This window comes from Ipomoea nil, unplaced genomic scaffold (assembly GCF_001879475.1).
Source record: "Ipomoea nil cultivar Tokyo-kokei standard unplaced genomic scaffold, Asagao_1.1 scaffold1407, whole genome shotgun sequence".
In the NCBI taxonomy this organism is placed as follows: domain Eukaryota; kingdom Viridiplantae; phylum Streptophyta; class Magnoliopsida; order Solanales; family Convolvulaceae; genus Ipomoea; species Ipomoea nil.
Window position 1 is genome coordinate 5,940,763 of NW_017617835.1, and position 16,358 is coordinate 5,957,120.

At 38.1% G+C, this 16,358-nt stretch overlaps 3 protein-coding genes and 1 pseudogene across 4 annotated transcripts; 2 read left to right on the plus strand and 2 right to left on the minus strand.

Annotated features, from left to right (window-relative positions):
- The first annotated feature begins 233 nt into the window (after window positions 1-233).
- Window positions 234-4,805, plus strand: LOC109186760 (leucine-rich repeat receptor-like protein kinase TDR). The gene is made up of 2 exons (XM_019336880.1): window positions 234-3,121; window positions 4,131-4,805. Exons 1-2 carry the CDS (start codon window positions 391-393, stop codon window positions 4,553-4,555), a joined length of 3,156 nt encoding a protein of 1,051 aa, XP_019192425.1. The 5' UTR covers window positions 234-390; the 3' UTR covers window positions 4,556-4,805.
- Window positions 4,806-7,338: 2,533 nt separating this feature from the next.
- On the plus strand, window positions 7,339-13,125 carry LOC109186761. The gene is made up of 15 exons (XM_019336882.1): window positions 7,339-7,634; window positions 7,725-7,808; window positions 8,114-8,187; window positions 8,291-8,324; window positions 8,508-8,566; window positions 9,382-9,496; window positions 9,603-9,640; window positions 9,817-9,914; window positions 9,983-10,038; window positions 10,732-10,993; window positions 11,125-11,240; window positions 11,442-11,498; window positions 11,707-11,772; window positions 12,601-12,675; window positions 12,830-13,125. Exons 1-15 carry the CDS (start codon window positions 7,461-7,463, stop codon window positions 12,890-12,892), a joined length of 1,371 nt encoding a protein of 456 aa, XP_019192427.1. The 5' UTR covers window positions 7,339-7,460; the 3' UTR covers window positions 12,893-13,125.
- On the minus strand, window positions 9,309-16,175 carry LOC109186762 (probable aquaporin TIP5-1). Of its 2 annotated transcripts, XM_019336884.1 has the most exons (4): window positions 15,957-16,175; window positions 15,605-15,855; window positions 15,118-15,521; window positions 9,309-9,319 (listed from the first exon to the last, which is right to left on the minus strand). In XM_019336884.1, exons 1-3 carry the CDS (start codon window positions 16,135-16,137, stop codon window positions 15,135-15,137), a joined length of 819 nt encoding a protein of 272 aa, XP_019192429.1. In that variant the 5' UTR covers window positions 16,138-16,175; the 3' UTR covers window positions 9,309-9,319; window positions 15,118-15,134. The 2 variants fall into 2 exon arrangements, with proteins under 2 accessions (XP_019192429.1, XP_019192428.1); XM_019336883.1 differs by lacking the exon at window positions 9,309-9,319 and having other exon boundaries at window positions 15,003-15,521.
- LOC109186274 lies at window positions 13,437-14,212 on the minus strand (annotated as a pseudogene).
- Window positions 16,176-16,358: the final 183 nt, after the last annotated feature.

Here is a 16,358-nt window from a genome sequence, read left to right on the forward strand (position 1 = left end):
GAACGTTTTTGAGACAAAGATGTGGTTGTTTATTAGGAATTTAGGGAATTATATATTTTGGGGGTAAGTAGAAGGATCCACATCCATTGTTTGAGAGTAGGTATAAAATAAATAAATCATATTTTTATGTAATATTTTACAAATTTTATAAAAGAGATAAATCACACTAATAACCCCAAATTTAGATTTGCATTACAGCTAAACAAGTGACACTACTCACACTAGTAACGCAAGCTAGTAGTACAAATAGTTGCTTTTTATCTCTGTTTTTTTCTCTCTCTTCACACCAAACAAAACTCCACCCCATCATGAGACATCCTCTGCAACAAGCACTCCGAAAAAGCCATTCTAACCATCAAAACCTTCCATACCTTAAATTTACCTCTGTTAATGCTATACCGTTATCCGCCATTTCCGATTCTTCATCCCCATAGCTCAACTATGAACACCTCTTCTTCTTCTTCTTCTGGCTTCGTTTTGGCTTTGGGTTTCTTGATTTTGTTGGTTCTGTCAAGATTCTCGCCGGTGTTTTCTGCGCCCTCTTCTGCAAATGTTTCCGTTCAGTTAGTGTCGCTCTTGTCGTTGAAATCGTCGCTCAAAGATCCTTTCGACACGTTGCGTGATTGGGATCCGACCTCGGCATTGTCGAAGCCGGGGGTTGAGCATGTTTGGTGTTCTTGGTCGGGGATCAAGTGTGACAAGAAGACTGGTTTTGTCACCGGGATTAATCTCTCCGGCCGGAGCCTCTCCGGCGTTATTCCGGCGGATATCCGGTATTTAATCCACCTCCACCACCTGAATTTGAGCGCAAACGTTCTGGGCGGCCCTTTGCCGCCGGTGCTTTTTCAATTCTCCTTTCTCCGGACGCTCGACGTTAGCCGCAATAACTTCAGCTCGACGTTCCCGCCCGGCATTTCAAGACTCAAGTCTCTGACTCACTTTGACGCTTTCAGCAACAACTTCACCGGCCCTTTGCCGGGAGACGTCGTCCACCTGCCGAACCTCGAGTATCTCAACCTCGGCGGCAGCTACTTCGACGGGGAAATTCCGGGCAGTTATGGGAGTTTCGTAAAGCTGAGGTTTTTGTACCTGGCCGGAAACTTACTCACCGGTCCAATCCCGTCGGAGTTGGGTTTCTTGAACCGGCTTGAGCATTTGCAGATTGGGTGCAATGTGTACAGCGGCGGCGTTCCGCCGCAATTTGGCTCGCTATCGAACTTGGCCTATCTTGATATCGAATCATCAAACCTCTCAGGTCCTCTGCCTCCCCAACTGGGAAACCTGACAAAGCTTGAAATTTTCATTATTTACAATAACAGTTTCGCCGGTGCAATCCCATCGGAATTGGGTAAACTAACATCCTTAAAAGAGCTCGATTTATCCGATAATTTCCTCTCAGGAGCAATCCCGACCTCGCTATCATCACTGCAAAAGCTTCGGTTGTTGTCTTTGATGAACAACAACTTGACAGGTCAAATTCCACAAGGCATCGGAGATCTTCCAGAGCTTGAAATCTTGAACCTGTGGACTAACAATCTATCTGGGATTTTACCGCAGAAACTCGGCTCAAATGGGAAGTTACAGAAGCTCGACGTCTCTACCAATTCTCTCTCTGGTCCAATTCCGGCCAATCTTTGCCTTGGCAACAAGCTGGAGAAGCTAATCCTGTTCAGCAACCACTTCATCGGAGCTTTGCCGGAATCTCTGGCAAACTGTACAGCTTTATGTAGGATTAGAATTCAAAACAACAACCTTAATGGCTCCATCCCTGTCGGGTTTGGCTCCTTCCCCAACTTAACGTTGATGGACGTTAGCCGGAACAGTTTCAGCGGTCAAATTCCAAGAGATTTAGGCAATGCCGGAAGTTTGGTGAACTTGAATGTCTCCCAGAATTCATTCCAGGGTGAACTGCCCGACAACATTTGGAAAGCCCCGAGTTTGCAGGTGTTTTCTGCAAGTTACAGTAACCTGAGCGGCAAGATTCCCGACTTCAAAGGTTGTCAGACACTGGCCAACATTGAACTCCATGGAAATAATCTCACGGGTAGCATTCCTTGGGACATCGAGGATTGTCAGAAGCTTATAATGTTAAATTTACGTCAGAATTCGCTGTCGGGGATTATTCCCTGGGAGATCTCCACTCTGCCGTCAATCGCCGACGTTGATTTGTCGCATAATTTCCTCACCGGCACAATTCCTTCCAATTTCGGCAATTGCAGCACCCTGGAGAGCTTCAATGTCTCCTTCAATCACCTCACCGGTCCCTTACCGTCTTCCAGTTCAATATTTTCCAGTCTTCATCCCTCGTCCTTTATCGGAAACGAAGGCCTCTGCGGCAGCGCGATTCAGAAGCCATGCCGGACCGACGGGCCGGCGGCGGCGGTGGAGAATAAGCAGCAGCCGAAGAAGACAGCCGGCGCGGTCGTGTGGATCGTTGCTGCGGCATTTGGAATCTGCTTGTTTGTACTCATCGTGGGTAGCCGGTGTTTCCACGCGAGTTACCGCCTTAGATTTTCCGGCGACCGGGACATCGGCCCCTGGAAGTTAACGGCGTTTCAGCGCTTGAATTTCACGGCGGATGATGTGATGGAATGCCTGAGCATGAGCGATCAGGTGATCGGAATGGGATCAGCGGGGACGGTGTACAAGGCGGAGATGCCCAGCGGTGAGATTATCGCGGTGAAGAAACTATGGGGGAAGCAAAAAGAGACCGTCCGGAAGCGGCAAGGGGTGTTGGCCGAAGTCGATGTTTTAGGCAACGTAAGACATAGGAACATTGTGAGGTTACTAGGATGTTGTAGCAACAATGAGTGTACAATGTTACTCTACGAGTACATGCCTAATGGGAGTCTTGACGATCTACTTCATTCCAAAAACAAGGCTACCAATATGGCTGCTGATTGGGTCACGAGATACAAGATTGCACTTGGAGTTGCTCAAGGAATTTGTTATTTGCATCATGACTGCGAACCCGTCATTGTACACCGAGATTTAAAACCTAGTAACATTCTTCTGGACAATGAAATGGAGGCCAGAGTGGCTGATTTTGGAGTTGCGAAATTAATCCAAAGTGACGAATCTATGTCAGTCATTGCAGGATCTTATGGTTACATTGCTCCAGGTATATCCTTGCAACTATTCTTTTTGATTCCTCATTTTCGCTCATATTTCATCTTCTTTTTTTTTTTTTAATCTTATTTGAATTTATTATAGGTTAGTGTATGTTCTAAGGTTTTGATGGGGTACCCATAATTGATTTAGTTTAATTCATTTTGCAGGGTGACGAATGATGTCACTTTGCATACATAATTAATGTGGTGCATGTCACCACCATGAATTCTGTCTTAAAGATTTTCTTAAGTAGTATCGCTCAATAATTCAAATTATCACATTATTTTTAATATTACCCTTTACAAAATTTCATATTAATTACCTAAGAACTTAAAAGAATGTAATATTAAGAAAAGTGAGAAATATAAACTATGAAATAAAAAATGTCACTATGCTTTCAAAAAGACATTTATTAATTTTTTTTAATCACATTTTGAGTGCTACTAAATATACGCGTTTTATTGCTCTTAGTTGTCATGATTTGCTATAATTTCAAATTTCATAGTAATATGCAACTAACTATTTTTTGTGATATGTATTATCAATCGTTATATCGTGGACCAGGATCCATCATATCTATAATGTATTATGATTCACGATATAAATTCCGGTGCATTATTCCCTGGCTTTAATTTCACTCTTTCAATCCTATGGACCCTACTAAGATTTTGCAAAGTATAGTTGATCCAGATGTAATGATGATTAACCCAACAATTAGTATTATGCTTCATTTGAAAAGTCAAAACTCTTTGTGCGCTAGAAGCCAAATTGTCATGATCGGTTTCGGATTAGTCCTGCTTTATCTCACTAACCACTATAAATGATTTTATATCGCGTGAATAATATTAAGTATAATTACTATTACTATTAATATATAATATTTGATGTAATAATGTATATTATATATAATTATATTTAATATTATTAGCATTAATAGTGATGGCCGATGGCTACTATAGAAGAATTCTATAATAATAATAATGATCATACTTATTTAATGATTTGTAAATGGTTTGCAGAATATGCTTATACATTGCAAGTTGACGAGAAGAGTGACATCTATAGTTACGGAGTAGTGTTGATGGAGATATTGACGGGTAAAAGATCGGTGGATGCTGAATTTGGAGATGGCAATAGCGTGGTAGATTGGGTGAGAACGAAATTGAAGAGTAAAGACGGTATAAAAGACGTGTTAGATAAAAATGCTGGTGCGTCTTGTCTTTCGGTGAGGGAAGAAATGATGTTATTACTTAAGGTCGCATTATTGTGCACTAGCCGGAATCCGGCGGACCGCCCGTCGATGAGAGATGTTGTGTCAATGCTACAAGAAGCCAAGCCTAAGAGGAAAGTGGCCGGGAGTGGCAATGGTGCGGTTGGTGGGGGTGATGTTATTCCCGTGGCCCAAAAGCCAGCTTTGAGGGTTAAATCAAATATCTATATATGATTGGGAATTTAATTTTCTTTTTTTCTTTTTTTCTTTTTCTTTTTCATTTTGATTTTGTAACTTGCCGTAAATTGTGGGGGGATTGGTATAGCAGAAGGTACTTTTTTTTTTTTTTTTTTTTTTTTTTTTTTTTTTTTTTTTTTGGGTATTGTTTCCATTAATATAATGGAACTCTCTAGTGTTATGACAATCTTATTCCATTATCCACCTAATGTATTACCTATGAGAGGTGTTAATGTGATTGTGTAAATCTTAAAAATTTTTAAGTGGTAGAAACATGTGAGGTGTTAACGAGATTGCATAAATCTTAATTGAGATTTTAGGTTTGTAGAAACATACAAACAAAACATAATAAATTATCAAGAGCAACTGAGTAAGTAAATTCCATCATGCGAACAATTAAATAAATTCAATTAACAATTACACCTTTAGGGTTGGTTGGAATTTTTATTTTTATTTTTGAAAAAGTGTTCAAATAGGGTATTGAACTTTTAATGTTCATGTAATTAGACCGTCGAATAAAAAAGTGTGTAATTGAATCATTTAATGTTACAAAAATCGTATTGATGGATGATATATTGGGATGACTAGACGGACCAGTCAATCAAAAGAGCTTAGGCCACATAGACCAGTCCAAGAAGGAATGAGCAACTTGGGCCTATTTATAGTTTAATATGAATAGACTCATTATTCATACTTAGGTTTTTGAACTATATATTGAACCCAGTAAATCCTACTTTCAAGCTCATAAGGAGGTAAATCGAGTCAATCTAAATTTGAAATCTAGCACCAAATTGTAAAGTTTTGTGTGCACCTAACTGCATGCATGAAACTAGTCTTAAGTGAAACTTTGCGTTCACTAGACCAATGCCTTAGGCAAGACTAGATGTAATTTTTGGTGTAATCTATAAATTTAATGTCTAAGATATATTAGAAATTATACAATGCATACCTTTGGTGAAACTTTTTTTCACTATACTAATGCCCTAGGCTTGATTTTTAATGTATAAGCTATACTATAAATTATACAACTATCCTCTTTGGACTTATAGATTTATAACTACGTAATGCATATCTTTGGGTAGTGATGGCAGGTTTCTATATTATAAAAAAATTAATTAAATATTTTTAATTTTATGTAATATGTTAAATTAAATATATGGATAAAATGAAGATACATTCTATGAAATTTACGGAAGCTCCCGTGTCCAGATATTTGTATACGTGGAAGGCACTAACTCAAAACAGCCGCACTTACGTTTCAGACGTTGCTGAGAAGGAATATAAAATCTGATTGCTTCTCCGAACTGTTTTTCGATGCATGCAATTAAGACAAAGAGTCACCAATCCATATATGCACTACGAGGTTGCAAAATCTGGGAAAGCTTTTGTTGTGAAACATAATGGGGATGACAGATTGATGTTTTGCTACTACTGTGTTTGGATTCCATATATGTTGTTTGACGTTGGTTTTACTTTGGCGGAATAAAACGCTCCATTATAAAAGAATAACGGCGGGAACATATAATACAAATCGTAATATTCAAATCACATAGACAAGTAGACAACTTTAAAACCAAATTATACTAATTAAATGACAACTCGTCATTCATCTCTTTAGTCACAATAAAATTAAATTTTTTTGTTGACTACATTACAATTCACGAAAATCATTCATCTCTCTAGCTACATGTTTTGGGTTTAGGAGCTATATTTGTGCGCACCTTCATCCATGTAACGAGCTCGATTCGACTGAAAGAGTATTGACAATAATTAAAATCGTGAAGTTTAAGTACATAAATCACACTCCACATATTTAATCACTTCTGTTGAGACCCATGAGCCATTACCTTAGCTTTTTATACCCATGAAATATTTTTCTATCAAAATAAAGTTGTTTTCTTATCTAAAGTCTGGGATCGAATTTCAGTGGAGGTGATATTGGCTCTAGGAATGGCAATGGGGCGGGGTGGGTGCGGAGGATATATCCCCCGCCCCCCGCCCCCGCCCCGCATTTCTAATCCACTCCCTGCACCCGCACCCACGTGGGTAATGAAAATCCTATCCCATACTCGCCCCCGCGGGGATTTTGCGGGTGCGGGTAATACCCAACCCGCAACTATAATTATTTATATTACACTTAAATCTAATAAAAATCTTATACTACAGTTATAATTATCATATGGATTTTTATTTTTATTTTTTAAAGTTTGAACATAACTATAAAATTTAATAAGAGCCAATGAAGTTAGTTTTTAATTGGAACTAAAATTGTGTTGGTAGTATAAATTGTATTAAGTGTTTACTCTATGTTATTTGTGTTGTTCCTATTCAAATTTCATAAACAAAAAACTAAGAAGTTTAATTCATTATGCATTTTAAATTATAAAATATACATAAATTTACATAATAAATGAATACTAATAACAATATATATAAGTGCGGGTGCGGGTGCGGGGAGCCCCCATACTCGCGCGGGTATACAAATTTCCCTCCATACTCGCACCCATTACCCAAATTGTGCGAGTATTTTAAAATCCGTAAGGGCGGGAATGCGGGAAACCCGTTGGGTGCGGGTAGAATTGTCATCCCTAATTGGCTCTTTGTGCTTCAATTGGTTGAGAAAGTAGTTATGAACAAATAATTGCATTGTAATAGAACCAATAGTACTCAAAAAAGGAAGTCTTAATTTAAGAGAAACATTTTGTGGGAATACTATTTAACTACTCCATAATTTCATAATAGTTATTTTATTTTCTCTAAAAAAAAAAAGTATTTACAACAATTAGCAGAGAATAAAACGAAGGAGAAGAATAAAATTCTCCTTCAAATTGTACGTGACGGCAAAAACATCTATTCGGAGTCTTCATGTTCAGCGTTTCGAGAGAAAATTAGACAGAGAAAGATGAGGAAGGACAAGGGAGTGGTGATGGCAAGCCCTAGCAATAATGTAGAAGATGAATTGGATGAAGATGACTACGAAGAAGGATCTGCTCCTGCTTCTGCTCCTCCTCCTTTTCCCGCGAAACCTGCTAGAATATCCACTCGTAACGCTTCCTCCAAGTATGATTTTGTTAAGGTACTCCTTTCCTATCTCCTAATTCTAAATTCCTCTTTGCATTTCCGCGTATTTCCTTTCGATTGATCCTGAATTTTGATTTTGTTTCAGGTTAAAGTATGGCTAGGTGAGAATGCCGATCATTACTATGTTCTCTCAAGGTTTTTGCTCAGCAGAATGTTAACTGTCACTAAGGTTTGCTAACATTTTCCTTTTCGCATGCTGAAAATTCAGTTGCTGTTAGATATAATGATTGAAATACAATTATTCTTCAGTTATCGGTAGAATTGTTGTTTAACATCTTCATATCTTCTCGTTATCAGTTTGCAATAATCAGAATATATGAATGGAAGCAGTTATTAGTTTGTAGTATATTAATAATTCAGGACTAAGAAATGGAATTCCATGATGATGTACCTTCAAAGTTTATCACCAGCTATAGTTCTTTCCTATGGATTAGTGGCATCATTTTGTGGTTAATAACAATAACTTGGTTACAGATACCAAATCATGTGGCTATTAAAGTTTCCCTAGAACTTAAGAAGCTTCTCGTGGATAACAGCCTTCTTGATGTGTATGCAATCTTAACTTAATTCTTTATGAATTTCAGTTTGTTTTCACTTTTGCTCTTGTTTTGTTGGCTCTTAAAAATCTATTGGTTTGATAACATTTTGCAGCTCACAATCAGACTTGGAAGCAAATTTGTTTAAGGTTATTCTTTCTTTTCATAATCATTATTTCCTATCCATTATGTTCTTTGACAATCACATAATTTCTGGATTACAAGCCAACCATATTAAAATTGTAGCCTGCTTAATTGGCTTTCCATGTGCAAAGCTTTTAAAAGTTTTTGAAATGAAAGGTCAACCTTGCTTTCCAATTGGATGTCTGCAGCTTATGGAGCGGCGAGGTTATGGAGAAGAGTATATAAACCGTTACAAGATGATGACGAGGTTAGTTGCATTCTGTTCATAGTGTTTTGATTTTTTTTTTCTCGAGTACATTAAATAGTCTATGTATTTTTTGGATAAATACGAACATAAGTTAACATATAAAGGGCTGTAAAAGATTTACAAAAATCTATAAGCACCCTCCCACCCCAAAGAATTGGGCCTAAGAATCCATAACCGGAGGTGTGGGATCTATTACACCAAAATGATATGGAATTGAGATCTTCAAATTAAAATTTTTATTTCCTTTAAAAAACATACATTTTCTTATTACGGAGTAGTTCACTTGAAGCATATGGAGCCTATCTTTCACTTTTATCTCTGTTGTTGTGGTCTGCCACTACTAATTGCATCAGCCATGCTATACCAAACAAGGATTAATAAATAAATAGAAAGAGTGAAATGCCACCTTACAGTGCAACAGAATATGGTACATATCCTTATTGTCTTATCAGACATCTTTTTTAATTATTCATATTTTATTTTTTATCAGCAATGACACACTGTACATTTTATGCTCTCTCTCTCTCTCTCTCTCTCTCTCTCTCTACCCCCTTCTCCAATTCATTTAATCAATCAATTTGATTTATGGGGAAACCAAAGGTGCCTTCTCTTTAGAAAGAGATATTTACATGAGTAATACGAAGATTTAAATTTTAAAATAGTGGTATTTCTGAAATGACATTCAACTAAAGGAATTAAATCAATACTCATTATTGTATTTCTAAAATGAAATTCAATTTTCTATGTCAATGACTGAGTTAAAGATTGAACTGCCTAAATTCACATTCCAATTTCTTTCATTACTTCCCCTTTAGATTTCACCATCAAAGAGTACCTTTGGTTATTCTTGTATGTGGCACTGCATGTGTTGGAAAGTCGACCATTTCTACCCAGGTTGCACAGAGGCTGAACTTGCCAAATGTCTTGAAGGTATACTTTTGGTATTAAACTTGGGTTTCATGCTTACATCATTTCTACTGGTATGCCATATTTCAGGTTTTATGACTTTCGTGTACACTTTTTTTTTTTTTGACAGACAGATATGGTCTATGAACTACTCCGCACATCAACAGAGTATGTAACCATCTTGAGACGTTCTTGTTTAGATATACGTGGTACAAATTATTCATGCTCTCAGAATTCCATGCATATACCTTCCTTCATACTCCATAATTGATTGAGAAACTGTTATATAAAAAAAAAAGATAATTCAAGGATCCATACCTGACTAGAATACTTGATTCGTGCAGTGCACCTTTGGCATCTTCTGATGTATGGGCACGAAATTTCAGCTCCCCCGAGGAACTAATAACAGAATTTTGCAGAGAATGCAGAGTAGTTAGGAAAGGTATTGAAATAGCTCCTTGGAATATTTCAAGAAATATGATATGGCACATAATCTCTAAATTTGTGCAGGTTTGGCCGGTGATTTAAAGAAAGCAATGAAAGATGGGAAGCCAATCATAATTGAGGTATGATTCTCAATGCATTAACTACCCATTCATATCACACATTTATAATGTGTAGGGATTCAGCCCTTCTATGCCAAGTATTATGATCTCTCATGGTTCCCAGAGAGATTTATGTTACATGAATTTTATGAACTCAAAAATAGCTTTCAAAAGTCATAAGTTCTTTTCATAAGTCTATCCAAACACAATAATTTTTTTTAAAGTCCTTGTATTAGTAGATACTCTCAAATTAGTTAGAAATAAACTCATCCTGATTGGGCCTATGTATTATATGAAGGCCTCTTAATTGAAAATAGTGGAAGAAGACGTGAACTAACACCTTTTTCACCAAGTGATGGCTAGAGCCCGAAGATGCAAAAAAAGAAAATATACAACTACAAGCATTAAAAATGCTGTAGCTCCTTTTTCTAGGAATTTTTTTTTTACTACTAGAATAGTTGTTAAGAGTCCGACTTTGAAAAAAGTAAGAGAGACATATAGGTTTATAAGGTCATGGGTTAGACTAACTAATTGATTGAATTCAATTTTTTAGTGTGCTTTGGCCGATGTGGATTATAGCCTAGTGAGTGATCTTGGCCCAATCTTAGATTTAACAATAGTAAAATAATATTTTGCATTTTTATATAGTTGTGTCAACAATATAAATTTCCAGTAAAAGTTGTGATCTCTTTCAGATGGTTATGATTATGGCAGGGAATGCATTTGGATCCTAGTATATACTTGATGGATGAGGAGAACAAATCACCATCAACTGCCCGAGCAAATGAGGAAGGGCCAAATTCTCTGAAAGTGGACTACAAAAACAAAACACAAAGTGATGTCACTTCAGGAACTGATAGTCATTGCAACAGCAAAGGTTGCAATTCTGAGAATGTGATTTCAGTGGAAGGAGTATCTGCTGATGAGCTAAATAAGGTTACAAGTGCTCTGAAGTCTTTATTTCCTGAAATTAAAGGTCAAGGCCTACTCTTCATACTGTGAATGTGTTCATCTTCCAGTCTTAGTGTGCTGATTTTTTTATTTTTTATTTTTTCGTGTGAGATTTGGCTAATTGAAACTGCTCTGACTGCTTTCCTGATTGTGCAGATGAAGCAGTCAAAAGTTCACCTGTTGATAAAAATCCCAGTGGTAGAAAAGAGAAATATGGCGCTCAACCAATTGTCATTCCTATAGTTTTAAAAATGGCTGAATTTGATCATGAGGTCTTACCAAAACTCTTCTCGTGGATATACCACTACCATCAACTGAAATTTTTCTAGCCCATCACTGCTGGAATATTAGAGAAGTGGAATTAGTTCTATGAATTTTTTCTTTTCAGAATTGATCTTATCTTCTTTGTTAATTCACACATTTTCAGCCATATACTATTTGATAATTTTACCAAAGTTAATCCTCTTATGCAGGCATTACTTGAGGAGTGGATAGCTAATAGTGCAAGCAGAAAGAAATTGCCAATCCAGGTTTCTAATCTAATATGCTCTCTCCTTGATAATTTTGCTTTATTGCAGTCTCCTGCATAACATTATATCAGAAGTGGCTTCTTGTGCCGTCTGAGCTTCTTCACATTTTCAAAGATGCAATCTCTTACCAATACACACACACACATACTCTTGTATATGCAATCATTTACTTCTTTTGACTGATCAAGTCATCCTTGATCTTTCTCAGGACAAGGATAAATTAATGAGCAACTTAAAAACCATTCAGAACTACCTTTGTTCATTCTCATCACAGGTAGGCTTATGTGTCGCTAAGCATGATAGTTCTCCTTTTCCTGAGCTTTAAGACATGCAAATTGTTTCCTACATAAGCGTCAAAAATATTTTCTTACATAGTTACTTTCAATTTGCAATCTTACAATAAAGAGACAATAATGAGTGATGGATTTTGAGGCATGTCTTGCTCTATAATGTTCAGCTCAGCTTTGGTCTGATAATGTGAGTGCAAGGGTCAAAGTGCTTGATTCATTCTTGTTATAAACAACTAAGGGTGTGTTTGGTTGGTGGGTTTTGCCCATAGGAATGGGTATGAAAGTGATTGTTGTTGTTTGGTTGATAGGTTTTTAGAACAGTACTATGGGTTTCAAATACCCCATCAATTGAAAAACCCATACCCAAATACAATAAGGGTTTCATTCCCTTTATTCATTTTCAAGCACTACTATTAGTAGCCATTCCCATTCCACCCTACTACCAAACATGTTAAATACTTTCATCAAAACCCATTACCATTACCAAGTATTTGATACTCATTCCGATTCCGATTCCTATGTGCGAACCAAACACACCCTAAGATTTGGCTAGGGTCACTCAATTGGGTTATAATGCACATGGGTCAAACCACACTAAAAGATTTAATCCAACTAATTAGCTAGTCTAACCCATAGCCTTATAAACACATATTTTCTTTCTTATTTTATAATTGTGGGATTCTGATCTTTGTTGGCGATCTGATGTTTCTATGATTATTTTCTTTCTTCAAAACTATGAAATGCTGTCTGATATAGTTCCTTTCTCTTTTGACCAATTGATTCCCAAATTGGAATGCATTCTTCATAAACAGGGTTTGACAGTTGTCAACATATCAGCTAATACATTTCCACAAACGCTGGATTGGCTGCATAATTATCTTTTGCAGGTATTTCTTCAGTGTTTTAATCTTTAGTGATGCATCAGATAGGGTTTGTCAACCTGGAAACTCAGTGTTTAAAGCCCCATCAGCTAGGCTCTTTTTATTGTTACCTTTTGTTGATCTTGTTAGTGTGCTTATTGAACTTTTCCTGGTTTTTCAGCGTATCGAGGAGGGGGTTTGGAATGCTTCCTGTGGAAATAACATGCAGGCTGCAAGAGAATAGATTGCATTGTCACACTATTACCCCCTGATCGAGTTATGATGTTCTTTGCAGTTTAATTAACATAATCCCGTGGGTTGAAGCTTGATTTGTTCTCTGCAACCAATAAGTCTATCGGAAGTGCCTGCTTTGTAAATTATTACCCGCTCTGTAAATAATTTATCTGTATCTAGACAAGTGAAACTGCAAGATGGCTTTGAATTTTGTTCTCTTTCTCCTAAGACCACCATTTTGAACAAGTTGCTTTCCTTTCTGTGTCTACTTTCCAGAGTTTAAGGTGGTTGTTTCCCTTCCCAAGGTTCTGCATAGTATATTTTAATGGATGAGGAAAGTGACTACTTTCAGTTGCTTAACGAGTGGTTTTGTCCAAAAGACTTCACATAATAGTAACATATAAAACATACGGAGTATATAATATCTACTGCTCTGTATTAAACTACAAGTTAGAACAGGAAGAATTAAGACATGAATCCTGCATTTAGACAACTCCAACCTCACTCAAATCGGGCCTGGTTAAATCATCGGATTCCGATGGGAAAACCACCAATCATCGGATTCCGATGAAAACCACCTTGTCGTACAGAACTCCGGCAATGGTTCCGCCAATTAAGGGACCGACTCAGTACGCTACTTGGTTCTCGAAATTTCCTCCCATCAGTGTAGACCCAAACGAGTACGCCGGGTTCATGGATCCGCCGGTGAAGGCTCCTGATGCAAGGACGTTGCCGCCGGCGATCATCCCGATTGCCAAGGTTCCCATGGCACACGGTGCCCCCTTTCTGGCGTTGGCCGCCGCGTTCTTGCGGAATCCCCAGAACTGGTACATGCTGCGTATCATTGCCAATAATCAAATTATTAACGGCCAAAATTTCATGTGAATACTTTTAGGAGGACGCAAGCCATAACAGATCCCAACAGTTGCGATATCCAATAAAATATGGCCATGGAAAGGCTGATGTGGCGGCCAACCGCCCTTGCAAAAGTAACCGCCGGAGATACCACTGGAAATGTACACCGTCACAGTCAACGCAAAAGCATTAGCAATGTAATCCCCACCAGGCTAGACGGACTAGGCTCCTACGAATCGAGTTTTCTTTAACAATTTCGAGTGGAAATCTCACTATATGTCTGTATCCATGGCTTCCATTATTCGATCCCGCTTGGAGCACTGCTTCACTGCCGACGCTCTCAGAGCCTATCTCGCAGAGTTCATCTCCACTATGTTCTTCGTCTTCATTGCCGTCGGCTCTAGCATGTCGTCCAGTACGTCAAGTTGACTGTGACGGTGTAGCATGTCGTCCAGTACGTCAAGTTCAAAGCCATTTATGCATATTTAAATTTTTCTCAATTTTGATCAGTTAGATACGGAGTGTTGTATTTAATTTGGTGTTGTGTGAAGTGTGATCATTAATGTTCCAATGTTGTAACTACTATAGTACCATAATTCATAAATGTTTGTATTAATACAATCTCCATAACATAATTCAATGTCTTTTGGACAAAACCACTCGTTAAGCAACTGAAAGTAGTCACTTTCCTCATCCATTAAAATTTTGTTCGGAAAAGCACATTCGCATTGTTAAACATGCCTTATTTCAAAGACACAACTATATATAAACTGCACACGGCACCCAACACAACACATTTTAACAATAAAAACAGGAACCTTAACCCAAACAAGAGTAGTACATAGTTAAAAAGAAAAACCTGGGAATGTGGAAAGTGTGCCTTAATCATCCTACCAATGTTCTGAGTGTGACTAAGATCAAGAGCAGGTTACATATTAAATTCAACATAAATACATTTTAATTGACTAAAATAACTACATTTTAATTTCAATAAGCCATCAAGGATCTTCTTCCTCATTTTTGTTTGGGACAATGTTTTAGCACTGCTTAATATTGCAACCAACAAAAGAAGTTTTAATAGTACTAGTAACAGAAAGGACAATTTAACTTTTGAATTAAAGCCAATGTTTCAGGATTTAGTAGTGATAACAGCCGGGCAATGCTGCGATTGTTAGCTCATTTGGGATTATACACAACTACTCATATAGAGATTGTATTAATACAAACATTTATGAACTACGGTACTATAGTAGTTACAACATAGGAACATTAATGAACACACTTCATTCACATGATAGTAACATATAAAACATACGGAGTATATAATATCTACTGCTCCGTGTTTAATGGATTACAAGTTAAAACAAGAAGAATTAAGACAGACATGAATCCTGCATTTAGACAACCCCAACCTCACTCAAACCGGGTCTGGTTGAATCATCGGATTCCGATGGGAAAACCACCTTGTCGTACAAAACTCCGGCAATGGTTCCGCCGATTAAGGGACCGACCCAGTACGCTGCTTGGTTCCCGAAATTTCCTCCTATCAATGCAGACCCAAACGCGTACGCCGGGTTCATGGATCCGCCGGTGAAGGCTCCTGATGCAAGGACGTTGCCGCCGGCGATCATTCCGATTGCCAAGGGTCCCATGGCACACAGTGCCCCCTTTCTAGGGTCCGTCGCCGCATAAACTGTGTACACCAGAACAAATGTCATCATGCCCTCCAATATGGCCGCATCAAAGCCTGTCATTTCTTGCGGAATCCCCAAAACTGGTACATGCTGGCCATGAATCAAAATTATTAACAGCCAAAATTTCATCAAGAGCAAAATTCAAAACTGTTAGTTGAAATGTAAATATATACCTGTTGAACAGTAAATACTTTTAGGAGGACGCAAGCCATAACAGATCCCAACAGTTGCGATATCCAGTAAAATATGGCCATGGAAAGGCTGATGTGGCGGCCAACTGCCCTTGCAAAAGTAACCGCCGGGTTGACGTGGCCGCCGGAGACACCAATGGAAATGTACACCGCCACAGTCAACGCAAAAGCATTAGCAACTGCAATCCCCACCAAGCTAGACGGATCAGACGCCGCCTCCGGCGACATTTTCCCTGCATTCACACAACACTAAATTAAATACACCACTCCTTATCTAACCGATCAATTCAAATTTGAGAAAAAATATGAGTAAATGGCTTTGAATTTGACGTACTGGACGACATGCTAGAGCCGACGGCAGCGAAGACGAAGAACATGGTGGAGATGAACTCTGCGAGATAGGCTCTGAGAGCGTCGGCAGTGAAACAGTGCTCCAAGCGGGATCGAATGGAAGCCATGGATACTGACGTATAGTGAGATTTCCACTCGAAATTGTTGGAGAAAACTCGGTTCATAGGGGATATTGCAAAATGTGATAAATGTCTCCGTTCGCTTTCTGATAAATGTCAGAGATATATATACGGAGTAATATATATTAGAGGAGGAGGGAGTTACAGGTTTGGGTTGCAACCATTTCCGAAGAGGTTTGACGATGATTCAAAAGTTAACCGCCTTCTGACGTGGACGTTTCTGGTCGGCTGCAGCCTGGAAATGAGCTGGGCTGGAATGTTTAGTG